At 41.8% G+C, this 13,284-nt stretch overlaps 1 protein-coding gene across 6 annotated transcripts in view; it reads right to left on the minus strand.

Annotated features, from left to right (window-relative positions):
- The window catches only part of kiaa0825 (KIAA0825 ortholog), a 119,611-nt gene that overhangs the window by 69,113 nt on the left and 37,214 nt on the right, over nt 1–13,284 (minus strand). For all 6 annotated transcript variants that reach the window (XR_005615101.1, XM_039620724.1, XM_039620723.1 and 3 more), the window contains exons 12-20: nt 12,746–12,936; nt 11,400–11,606; nt 10,933–11,043; nt 9,100–9,239; nt 6,303–6,482; nt 3,349–3,579; nt 2,970–3,274; nt 2,708–2,814; nt 393–537 (exon numbers count right to left, since the gene is read on the minus strand). Coding sequence is in view for 5 of the 6 variants with exons in the window: in XM_039620724.1 (XP_039476658.1) it covers nt 393–537; nt 2,708–2,814; nt 2,970–3,274; nt 3,349–3,579; nt 6,303–6,482; nt 9,100–9,239; nt 10,933–11,043; nt 11,400–11,606; nt 12,746–12,936 (1,617 nt within the window). In the remaining variant the exon portion in view is untranslated. The remainder of the gene's footprint in view (nt 1–392; nt 538–2,707; nt 2,815–2,969; nt 3,275–3,348; nt 3,580–6,302; nt 6,483–9,099; nt 9,240–10,932; nt 11,044–11,399; nt 11,607–12,745; nt 12,937–13,284) is intronic.

Here is a 13,284-nt window from a genome sequence, read left to right on the forward strand (position 1 = left end):
TTTTCTAGACATCAGAAAACTTTAGCTACAATAGGCTAATAAAATCTAATCAATTTGGGGACTTTTAGAAGAATAGTTTTTGAAGTAAATTCCATAAAATAACTTCCACTTGAGTTTTAAAGGGCTGTTCTTCCTCATTGAAATCTCTTCCAAAAAGCTTTCCACGGAATCTAGTAACTCCACAAGGCTTCCTCTGCTCTATATGAGGTGAGTGTATTACACTGGAAATCACTGTAGGTTTGCACCCTTGAGGTCACTTGAACAAAAGACGATCAGAACAAGCAGACTGCACACAAGCAGCAGCCCCCTTCCCTCTGTCTCCCCCTCCTGAACAGCCTGCGGCCTCAGGCCAGCAGCCACCTAATTGCTGGGGAGAGCGAGTACTTCCCTACCTCATTGCCTTGGATGATGTGATAGATCTGCCTCAGGTAGCTGCTGCCACCTGCTTTGTGGCAGACCTCCAGCAGCATCAGGCCTATTTTCTGCTCAGTCAGTTCAGCCGCAGCAAGTCCTCTCTCGCTTCCTTGTTCAAATACACTGAGAGTGAAACAGAAATGGGAAGAGGAGAACTTAGTAAAGAAAACACAAAGACAAAACCCAGAGTGAAGAACACAGAAGATCAGAGGAGCAGAAGGAGGCAGGGTGTCGGCTTATATTTGAATACCACCTCTGGCTAAGGAAGTATTTTCGAGTTTGGAGAGGAATTTGCGCTACAATTTAGAAATTGCTATGACTGGAAAATTAACTGCATTAAAATTAAAGTTGTTTTTTTTAATTCAGTTGCTTCACAAGGAAAAAGTACTTCAAAATGTAAGTCTTGGCAAAGAAAAAAAAATTACATTTTGCTCTAGTATCTGAAAACCAATCAGACCAGTCAAATCTACTGTGGTGAAAATGACAAAGAAATACCAAAATCATTTTCACTATTTTCATTATAATTCATGAGATACATGAGACATTTTAACCAAAGGATGCTGTTGCACTGGACTGGAGTGCGTGTGTGTATGAAGCTTGTATGTAATTGTATGTCAAGATCCGTAGGCTTGTATTTTCCCAACCCAGGTGAATGCCGGCATCGTTTTCCTGCCCTTCCTGTATGGATGGGTATCACACTACCGTCCATCAAATCTTCTCTTTCACATACACTCCCTGTCATTGTTCTCTCTCTCCTCACGTTTGTAATTATAAAGTGGCAGAAACGGTGTCGCCTGTCAGCCAGCCATTGGCTGTTTGACATTGAGAGTTGCAAAAGAAGAGGAGTCCCGTCTCGTCCATATACATCGCCTCATTCTTTTGCCTGGCGCCCTGGCGGTGGTGTTGTCGGTGATGGTGGCTGTGCATCCGTGTCAGCACCTGCGCTGTATCCTTTCCTGTCCATCACTGTGCAGGTGAAGCAGATGATTGGATTCAGTCAGCAGGGTGATTAATGAGGGCCCCTCTGGATTTGGGACAGCCTATCAATCATGTCATTAGGGCCAATGTGCCCTGAAAGAGGCAGACCTCCGCCAAGGAATAACTGCATTCATCTTCATCTGTGTATGCATCCCGTCAGCCCAGCCAGGGTCACCATGATGGAGAACAATAATCTTCTCCTCTACAAATTACTTTGCAAAGACAAGGTGGGTGCCGTTGGGGAGGGGGGGGTGGTAGTGGTTTACAGTTAGGAAAGGAAAAGGGGAAGGTAAAGATGAAGGAACTGAAGAGGGATCGTGTAGGGCCAAATGTTTTTTGTGAAGGCGTTTACTCTGAATGTGTGTGCGCACGGGATGCCAGTAAGAGAAGTGCCAGTTGTTTTTGGAGTTATTACAACCTTCCTCTCTCTCTTCCTCGCTCTCTCTCTCTGACACTGTATTCTGATTGTTTACAAGCCAGGCGTCACTTCCCTGTGAAGGTTAGTTTAATGAATAGTAATGATCCCACTGAATGCCTCCGACAGGTGATACATAATCACTCTTCTTTCACTTTTCCACCCCCTCACCACCCCTCAGCCGCCTCGTCTCTTGCCTTTTTTTTCTCTGCACTTACCCCCTCTTCCTGTCACTGTAACAGACAGCATTTCCTAGAACTGGTCATAATCTATTCAGTGTCCTTATTTATTTCATTTTTTTTTTAATGGTTACGCTACTGAATCAACTTTTTATGAGGATGAATGTGTCCGGAGTTTGCTATGATTAAGTGAGCGACCAGAAGACAACATTTCTGGGAACAAGCAGCAAAATGCAACGCCAAAGGTCACAGATCAGCCAAAAACGAAAGCTGTTTTCCCATCATTCCACACTGCAGTTCACTCAGTCAGGCATGTGCATCATTTAGCACAACAAACAAATCTGAGATTCATTGATTTTACTCATACAGATTGTCAGTGAAAAATTATCTTGGTTACATGATACATCAAAATTTGAATGCTCAATTAGAAATGCATGTCCAAGTTGCATTTGTTTAGTGTTTTTCTAGGTAATTCTTATGGCAAGTAGCGAAATATACCATCAGTCAGTTTGATGCATTTGAACCTCCTCCTTCAGCAGACAGTCAGCCCTTATTTTTGACAATCACAAAATTACATTCGGGGAAATACATTTTATGAAAAGATTTTGAGGCTGACATCAGTAGTCTATACTAAATGAGAGTGATGATGGACTAAGAAAAAATAGCACTTAAGCTACTGTTGGCACCATTCTAATGTTGACCTCTTGCTATATCCTCCCACCTGTCTGAGCAGAGTTTGCGGGCCTTCTGCAGCTGCAGTTGTGTCCACTTTGGTCTTTTTTCCTCCAGGGCCTGTATTACTTTGTGCACTGAAGGTTTGGGAACACCCTAATGAGGCAAATGAGTAAAAATATGATACACATTAAACCAATCATTATATACAGAAATTATATAAACAAACATAAAGACACAACCAGACAAATAAAGTGCAGATCCACACAATAAGAGTCTGGTACAACGCACTACTGAATTATAGCCTTTACCTTTTGCTGAATGCCTATGGCCGCCTGTACGCACTCTGCCAGCAGGGACAGGCGGTCTTTTGCTGAGCGGTCCAGAGCCAGACCACTGATCTGTTCTAGTGTGTCTGGGTCTTCTAGGCCCTGGATCAGGCAGCCCAGCAAGGCCCAGATCAATAGGCCCACTAACCGCAGCTGCCGGGCATGCTGGGAAAGGTGCTTCTCTGCCACTTGGAACAGAAAGCGGATCGGGAGTGGCAAGGATGCTACAGCCATGGGCAGGTTGGTGAAAATGAAGGACAATGCTTGAATTGCTAAGGATATGATAGCTAGAAGAAGAAAGAAATGTTAGTAAAATTCCTCAAATTTTATCTTGAATGTGCAAAACTAAGTCTGTGCATACTTTTAGCAACAGTGTCCTTTCCCTTTACATCCAATGGTGTGTAGTTCCAGTCCTTGGGTATTTTAGCCAGGACATTCTCTGGCACAGTATGCTTGAACAAGGCTGCACCAGGCTCCTCTGTGGCCTGCCAACCCAAAACCATGGAGACGAGGTGTAGCAGAAGGCTATTGGTGGATTTTGTGACTATGTCCCGGACACAGCTGACAACTACAGGTACTGTCCGTGTTGTGTCTGACAATAATAAACAAAGGAAGCAGATTTTTTAAAACAAGGGTCAGCTAAAGAAGATCAGATGAATGACTCCAGACCTTACCTATTATTTAATTTTAAGATTGGGAAAAAAAAATATTGGTAAACTGCATAAGATAAACTACAAGGTTAGTGTTACAGCAACAAACTGTTAGGTTTGTTAGGTTACTTAATTGACATACTTTGCACTAAAAATGTTAAATTTGAAATCAATACTTTGTGTTTAATCTGAATTTTTTAGCTATGTCAGAAAAAGGCTGATATGTTGTCAAAACCTTTCAAAATGATACGAATCATAAGTTTCTTTAGAGAAAACCTCCTTATACTGCTCTAAGGAATATGTTTATGAACATGTTACTGTATACTGATATAAAAATGGAGGGTGGATGCTTACACATTAGATTAGTTGACATTTCATGTTATATTTATTGTGCTTTGGGATTTATTTTTAAAGCAACAATTTAAAAGTCAAGAAATAACTCTACTTTTCAAAGAATGACAAAAAACAGAGACATAAATCATTTATATGAATCCATATAGTGTTAAGGTTTTCTCTTAAAATATCTACACCAAATGCGAGTACTCAAGTTCAAACTAAAATCAGATGCTCTCGATCAAATCCAGGTGGCCTGATAGCACGAATCTTGCTACGTTCTCCAGGTTTACCGTTTTTCGTCGGTTTGCCCTTTTATATCTCGCTCATATTGTTGGCAGAGTAACTACAGTATGAAGTTGTATGGCACTCATAAACTTCCTACAGCCCCGGCTGTAAAACCAAAGGCTACAATTGGGAGAAACAGTACTGAAGCGGCACTAAAAGCGCACTGAAATCTCAAAGGATGCCTAACAAAATAAGTAACCTTAGCCGCAGAAAAAGAGGAGAACGGAACAGAAAATGATATAGCTTTTCGAAGGACAAGCGCTCTGTTGCAGGTGAGACCTAGACCTATTTTTCAAAGTCACTTGATTCTCAGACTTTATACCACCTGCAACTGTATTGACTTGTGTATTGATCTGAAGCAACCTGGTACAGTGTGATGAAACGTCAATGAAAGCGGAGAAATAGTGAAGCTCTCAGTGTAATCTATCAGTTAACTCAGAGAACAGTTTAAATAGAAATGGGGGCACTGGGGGTATCCTGTAACCAAAATTATAATACAAAGATTTGGAACGGTCCAATAATTAAACTAATTACCCTGTGAGGATAAATGTTGATTGGATGACATTGAGAATTTTTCTGCGGCACACTCTAGCTCTCTTCCCCTTCATTCACTCTGTCGACCCCTCCCTTGCTCAGTATCCATCTAAATACTCTTCTCCAATCACCCTAATTTATGCTACAATAATTACCACTTACCCAGGATATAAGAATCACCACTAAAAAGAGCTTCACACTCCACAGGAGCTCAGATTAAGCTCTGTATTAAAACTTGCACTAGAAAGAGGCAGAGAGAGTTGGGGAATAACTATAGTCTACGAAAAGTATACTTATGCTTTAGCTCATGTTCATGCAGTGTCAACACTGGCCTTTAGAGAAAATAAAATTGAGATATTCTTTGAGGGCAGATTTACCATAGTATTTAAAAATTCACCAATTAGACCCAACATAAAATCTGGCAAGGTGCACTGAATAACATTGAATCGCATTACAATGCAATATTCTGAGAGACATCAGGTTTTGTAGCTCTCACTTTGACCTGTAGCACCTGCCTAAAATGTTGCTCCAGGCCAAGCACACAACCCCACGGCAGCAGGACAAAAGCACCCTGCCAAACTGCACAAACTGTTTATGGAGCCGTAAGGAACACAATAACAGCCCAAGGTGTTCATTCGGCCTTTAAACTCTCCAGATCCCAAAACGATTGAACATCTGGAGGACCTGCTGGAACAAACCGTGATCCACAGTGTCACTACCCTACAACAAACAGGATCCAAAAGAGCCACTGCCAGACACCAGAAGAGACCAAGAGGAAGGCAGCCAACACAATATGAAATATAGGCAATTTTAGGTTGGGGCTTTCTTAAAAAATGCAACAAATCAGAGAAACAAATCAGGAAAATCTTCAATTTATTTACTTCAATTCACTACTCGGAAATTCAAGTAATGATTATTTGTCGTTTTCTCCAGTTTATCACGAACTGTTCATTTTAAAACTAACCTGATTTACAATGCTGTATTTTAACACATACTTTAGGTACAGTGTGTTTGACACATACTGTAAGTTATTATGCTGCATTCCTTCTGAAGTAGGAAGTCGGAAATCCTAGGAGTTCCTAGTTGAAATTTTCAACTGTAGCGCCCCCTCAAATCAGATTTCCCACTCAGAAAGTCAGAGAAGCCCCACCAACCCCAACTTCACAACAGTAGTGCATCTAAAGTTGTAAAACTGTAAAACATGTACTCTGTACTACCACTTTTGTGTATTTGTGACTGACTAAATAGGCCGTACGTACAGCCCTGACCAGGTTCTATGTATGAACATCTGCAGCAGTGTTTGTTCTTCTCCAGCTGCTACTACTAGAACACAACTCTGGAATGAAGTCACTCCCAGCTCTGACACCTGATTTCCAAAGTAAAAGGAATCCAGGGTTACAGTACTAAAGCACACAAACTAGAGATTGTACAACTGCTCATTCCAGTGCAATGCCAAAATGTGGCAGTAATTGCTAAACATTAGGAAACAACAGCAAGGTTGTTACTTTACCTGCCAGAGTGTAGAGATGTTCCCATATGTGTGCCCGTTCCAGGTATGGTTGAAGGGCCTGAGTCAAGGCCTTAGGAACAATATTCAGGCAAGAGAAAAGGTTGAACAATGAGATCATGAAGTCATCCCCTGCCTTGCAGCTCTCTGTAGACATTTCTGAGCTGTTCTCCTGGGAAAAATCTGAAAAATTAAGAGTCATTTTGGTGACACACATCTGTGAACAGTACAAATTAATGTGTGGATTAATGAAATCTTGATATTCTGGATCACTTGGCACAAACAACTGGATGCACAAAAAGATTAACACTCGTGCCCACACATATACCCAAGGGTGTGTAGGCGAGTGTACAGCGTTTTTTTTTTTTTTTTTTTTACAAACTATAGTCCAGAAAATATCACTCTTATGGATGTAGGTTTAGAAAAATACAAAACCTAATTCTGTGAAGCAGCATTTTGATTTCCGTGAACAAAAGCACATTGGAAAATGTCAAGGCTTCCCAACCTGACACATGTTAACAGAACGGGTGAACAAAAGGCACTGTGGAGTAGAAGGGGAAGAAAAATCCACATCTGTGTTAGATGGAGGAAAAAAGACAATAAAAAAAACAGAAAAAGAAACAGATTTCAAAGCCCCTGGCTGTGGTATCCACAGTACACGGAGACAGGAAGTGAAAAGGAAGGGGTTTTGACAGGGTGTCCTTGTGGGGGTTGCTGTCTGAGAATAGGGCTGAGGATCGAGGTGTGTATATGTGTGTGTGTCTGTAACCCATATGGATGTCTATATATGTGTTCTATGTGCTTACAAGTAAGTGTGTGTGTGTGTGTTAAGTTGACAGGGGTTGCTGAGGAAAGGCCCATTGCTCCAGAGGTGGCAGACATCCAGCAGTCTGTCAGTCAGCTGTGTGGGAGATGACAGCCATTTGAATAGGAGAGAGTATGTAACGCAGCAGTCAATGAGGGGGCGCTGTGATGAAGGGCAGCTTGGCTTCCTTCTGACTAATGCTGAACTATTTTAAAATGACAGGGCTAAATTAGCTGCAGCATCCCAGTGGCAGTAACATTAGCCACCTTAATAACATGCAGGTAGGAAGTGCTCAAACTGTTCGTGGAAGCTGATTTCTTCTGTCCCTCTATCCAAGTCTCCCTTTGCATCCCTCATGCCTATTTTCATTCACAATAACAAATCTAACATGTAGACTCCAAAGCGGTCAAACAGCATGACCTCCAATCAGTCTATTAGGTGGCATTGTGTGGATTACACCATCATCTTATTCACTGCCTGTCTAGTAATTGGTCCTTGAGGAGAGAGTGTTCTGGATCTCACTGCTGTGGCTGCAGTGGTCCAGGAAACAGGGGTGACTAACATTAATTTCCACTTGGGGTGCTGGATAACATGGCAGGTTAACTAGGTGCCTTATAATAATGATCCCATTATGGAGCAGCAGATGACTTCAGAAAAACACATGTCAGTGTGCTGGCACATCTCTGTGGAGTTTCCACTACTCCTGCAGCACACAATAATTCCAATGTGTTTTTGTTTCTATGCTGATTTCTCAAATGCTTTTTTTTTTCCCTTCCTCTCTGTCTCTAAGCTTATCCAACCTTGATACGTAGCCAATGCATACACCTGTTTATCTTCCGGACAGCCAGTCAACCAGTCACAAGGGCCCTCTCTGTAGACCTCTGTAATTGGAAGCAGACACGCTGAAGATAATAAAAAGGCCATGTGTGTGTGTGTTTGTGTGTGTTTGTGAGTGAGTGTGTGTGTGTGTGTGTGTGTGTGTGTGCGCATCTGTACACCTCTAATTTAGGGTAAGCTGTGCAAACTTGAAAAGTGATACTGTAGATGTAGAGGAGGTATTTTTTCAAATGTGAGTTGGCTGGTCAGCTTTCTCATAAGTTAGTGTGCTTTGATATAGCAGGTACAAAGAATTAGAAAATGAACCATCAACAAAAAAAGAGCCTTGAATTAGCTATAATAGAGTCTGAACTGAAACAGTGTGGATTCACCAAACCATCTATTAGTCACACTAGAATTTTTTCATCAACAGTGCTTCAAAACACACCCTAATATGTACATGTATGTGGAAGTGATGAGGGAACACAGCAGTGTAGGCATTCAGTCAGGCTGTTCCTTCTGTCTGTCTGCTTCCTGGTTAATTACCCCGTCACCGTGATAACACATGAGAGTCAGCGCTCCTAGCGTTGATTTACGGCAGCATGCAGAAAGAAGCATTGCGGAGCCTCTGAGTCAGACTCAGACCGAGCAAGAGAACAAGACAGTGAGAGTTGTTATTAATGAGGTCGCTATAATGTGAATTAATGTGCGAGTGCACAACAGTCTTTAAAGGTTAGACTGTTGAGAAGACTGTGGAGAAAGGAAGGAAGGGAAAATCTTTAAAGGTCAGGCCGTGTGCTCCGCCTGTGCCTGTTGAGTGTTTATTACTGCACTCTATTGATTTAGTGATGATGATGACCAAGGTGAAAATGATGATGAAGGCAAAGATGTTGATTATAACTTCATAAAATGGATAGAGCTTACCCAAGGTCTGTAAAACTTACTTAAGATATTAGAGCGCTGCAATTAAAACAGAGGTAAACACTTCCCTGTCATGTTCTCTTTGGGATCATAGAGTTATTAAAAAAATGTAATTTTAAAGAATGAAAGAAAGTGGCTTTAATTGTCTCCGAAAAGATAGACAGCCAGGTATGTTCACAACACACACACACACACACTATAGCCCTTATCCAGTAACATGTAACAATCCACGTACACGTGCAAAAACGACAGACTTACAAGAATTTTCCAGGAGTATTCTGGGCAGGTGACAGTCTCTGTACAGCAGCATTTGAAGTAGCAACTTGGGATTGCATCCGGGGTCAGATGTCAGTAGCCTCAGTTGACATGCCAAGGATGCCTGGCCCATAAGGCCATCTCTGGGAGAGATGGAGGAGAGAAGGAAGGAAAACAAAGTTGACAGTTCTGCAGTGTCAGGTGAGGTAGAAGTCTGCTTAGTGAGAGACAACAAAGGAGGGAAAAAGCTTCACAAGTGAAAGATAAAGAAGTCTTTGATGACACTTTGGAGGGAATATTTGGTAACACTGGTAACTTCCTTCAGTGTCACTCACTCGATATACAAGCCAAGTCTCCAAATGCCTTCATTCTCGCTTACTTATAGTGTGCACCGGGAAGGAATTAGCTCTAATCTTGGCCAGCTAAAAGCAAATTAACATTTGGGAGACAGCCAAATACATGAATATACAGCAGTACCCACCCCTTCATCTTTTGTATAACCAAGAGGCTGCAGCCAGCTGTGGGTAATGAGCCGTATCCTTGGTGTGTGTGAATGCGTGTGTGCGTGTGCACTCTTCGGAGCCTATGCTTGTCGTTATGTATGTGTGCGAGTGTGGGAGCATGCTGACATGTGTGTGCCTCCATGTTACTTTATACATCTCAATAAAATCTAATGGAAGGAATGGACAGAGTTTGTCTGAAGAGCAAGGAGGCGGGAGGCAGCACAGGGGGTGTCTGCCCAGAAATTAACCATTCTATTTGAGCCAAACGGCTAGAGCAGGGTGCACCCTGCTGCTTGACTGAGGAAAACTATGCCTCGGTCTGACAGCACAATTTATGATGTCACTGAGACCGCAAATCCAGAAGAAATCCTCTTTTAACTGCTCTGATGAATCTATCCAGCTACAGCACCGGGTCATCTTACTAAACCAAGACACACAGATATAGATGTATACACACACACGGGCGCAAAGCCAAGATAAATAACGCAGGATAAAATGTGCACATACAGAAAATATTTTTTAGCCTGTACAGCTGGATGATTTATTGAGATCTTTTGTGATTTTATCATTGTTTTATTTAATAACCATAACAATGGGCTTTATTTTAATGGACTGGGGAAAGATTTGGCCAGAAAGGTTGAGTCCTGGATGAGGACCTGTGGTTCTGGCCACGAGCCACTGGCAGGCTGCTGGCGCCTTCGCATGAAGGCAGGAGGTGGGAGCAAAGAAATAAAGAGGTCATAAAAATAAACTCATTTCAGTTCTCTGATACTTAGGAGCAGGGGAGCAGGGGTTAGTTTGATTTGTGCTCCATCAGCGTACAATGACATCACCTCTGGCTGTGAAGCAGATGAGAGGGGAGTAAGGTGGAGACAAGGGTGAGGGGAAAGCATGATTGACTGCACAGTGGAGGTCACAACAGTAACTGGACACAAATGTACACACATGTATATAATTGTGTACAGTCAGGTGTGTATGCTATCAATGCATCATGTGTAAAGCTCTTAGCAACCATCAGCATCAACAAACTCACTGTCAGCGCCAACGGTAGTTCATTCATTTGGTTTTTCTTTCTTACCTTGCATCTGTGTTATATTACCACAACAACTGCAGCTTGAAGCTTGAGTGGCAGGTTATATATCCACACATACAGTATGCAGCTGTAACTCCAAACACAATCACATATGGTTCTCTACACAGGAGGAGGATGGAAGGGATTGTGATTGCTTGGCATACCAGAGTGTGTATGTGCATTTGTGAGTGAACATGTATATTGTCCGTGTGCCTGCTGTATGATGGGTGATAGATGGTTAGATGGCTCCATTTTGTATACCTTATAGCTTGCTCTGTGAAGACATCGGGGTTAATAGCATTTAGCCAGCGTATGACAGGAATGGTCGGTGGGTCTGGTGAGGTCTCCTTCGCAGCATCTATCATAAATGTCCTGTTGCATATGGCAGCATGTTTACATTTACAAAAAAAAAAAAGGACAAAAAAGCCACAGTACTTAAAATGATACAACTAAATACTGCATACAAAATATATAATTACAATTATAAAATTATAAAAGCCAAGCGCTGGGCATAGGAGTATAATATTAAGCACCTTGAGGTGAGTATTGTGATTTGGTGCTATATAAATAGTATTAAATTACTTAGGGGTTATACACCATGGTCAACTAGCACAAATGTTTCCAGAATCAGTGGTAACAGCCATCTGACTCTCTCTGTTCAAACAGTGTCAGATGGAAAGTATGAAAACATTTAAATTAAATAACAAAAATACCCATACTGTACCCACCTATGGAGCAAAGATAGAGGTGCTGTGACAATGACGAGGACTGTCAGGAGCTGTTCACAGAGGTTGTGGATTTGGTATGGCCAGTCTGAACCACCTGCTATTATTGTAATCACTGAAGAAGGGTTGTAGCGCACCAAGGTCTCAGGACTTTCACACAGACTCCACATAAGGTGCTCCACATACAGCAACATTGCTGTAATGTCACATCTCCAGGACGAGGGAAACAGAAAGTGTGGATTTAAAGAGAAAAACAGAATGGATGTGATTGAAAAGCTGAGAACACCTAAAGATTATCTATTATGAGTCTCATTTCACAGCCAGCTAGATAACAGGAGCTTCTTCTGATTTTACAGTTGACATCTGAAGCGTTCCGGCTTTGGATGCGATCACCCTAAAACTTACTGCTATATTACATCAACCCACTGCTTTTACTTATATGCCAGTAAATCTGCTTTCTTAATTGGTTATGGAATGCTGCTCATCATCTATCATCACCTTTTTTTTGCTTCCCTTTCGTCTAAATTCTTACTACAGACAAAAGGGAAAGGACTAATAGAATAGACATGATGTAGCATAGGAGTACCCATGTGAACGCTATAGCAAGAGGGAGACCTGGAAAAGCTTTGAAAAGCCATCTGTTTAGCCTATGCTCACACTTTATAACTGTCCCTCCAGAAACACACAAATCTCCCAGAATCATAAACCAGGTTTCCCGTTGACATCTCATGTATGTTGCACTCAATCTTTGTTACTACAGAGTTCACTTTATGTGGCATTTTTTAAGCATGGTTTATCCTGTAACTCCAACTGATGTATTGAACAAACAAATACTAAAAGTTTTTTTGAAATGATGGCCAAAGAAAAGCCTTACTGTCAAAGTTTCAGACTCCCAGAGTAGAGACTCTGGAGTGGAAGCAAACTGAGTTCCTCCAATAGCTCCTAGCCCTTGGATAAAAGTTCCCATGATGGAAAAAGTCTATGCGTGCTGCATGGGGCTAGAATGTGTGGGTGGTGCCTCCACTCCTCAAACTCAGATTCTGTCTTTTACAGTTGCATTAAAGGATAGACATGCACAAAATTCTGACTGTATAAGTGTCTTGCATTTTTGTGAGGTGCTCAACTTATTGAAAGTCAGTTGTTTATTCATTTTGATTAACTTCCACCACAGCGTCTCTCAGCAGTTAGTCCATCCCAGTTAGACAAATGAAAAAGATGACAACATATTTATTTAAACGTAAAAAAACAAAACAAAATGGAGTGTAGGTCTTTGCTTGGTGTATTACTGTTCTAGAATCCATTATTATATTTATATGTATATATTATCAGTAATATGCATGATAATATACCTGATTTGCAGGTGCCTCCTATATGAAGCCCGCGCTCTGGCATATCTTCGCACTAGCAGCTGTAAAGTGTCTGTTAGAACCTGGCCAAGGACATCTCTGGCCAGCTCCGCCGGAAGGACCGCCCACAGGTCGCTGCGAAGCCCACACAGGAAGTAGAACCACATCTGCACTGAGAAGGAACACCTCTCACCCTGTGGAAGAAAGTGATAGATTTGAGGGAGGGGGGGTTGTAGATGAAGACATGTTATGATATGGAAACTGACAGTGAAGAAAAAAAGAGGAGGAGATAAAAAAGGGGGAAAAGAGAGAGTGAGAGAGAGAGAGAAAGAGAGAGGCAGAGACACAGGCAGGTCTGTCAACACCAGGATGTCTCAGTGGTCATGCCACCTGCACTCTGCACCTGGGTTTCTTCTCCCACTGGGATTTTAGACTGCTTTAAAGTCCTGGACTGGCAAACACATCACAACCAGCACACACTTCCACATCCACTCTCACACATAAAAAGAGTGAAAGAAGGAAGGGCAAAAATCAAGAATGTT

The sequence above is a fragment of the Oreochromis aureus genome, linkage group 12 (assembly GCF_013358895.1).
Source record: "Oreochromis aureus strain Israel breed Guangdong linkage group 12, ZZ_aureus, whole genome shotgun sequence".
Classification (NCBI taxonomy): domain Eukaryota; kingdom Metazoa; phylum Chordata; class Actinopteri; order Cichliformes; family Cichlidae; genus Oreochromis; species Oreochromis aureus.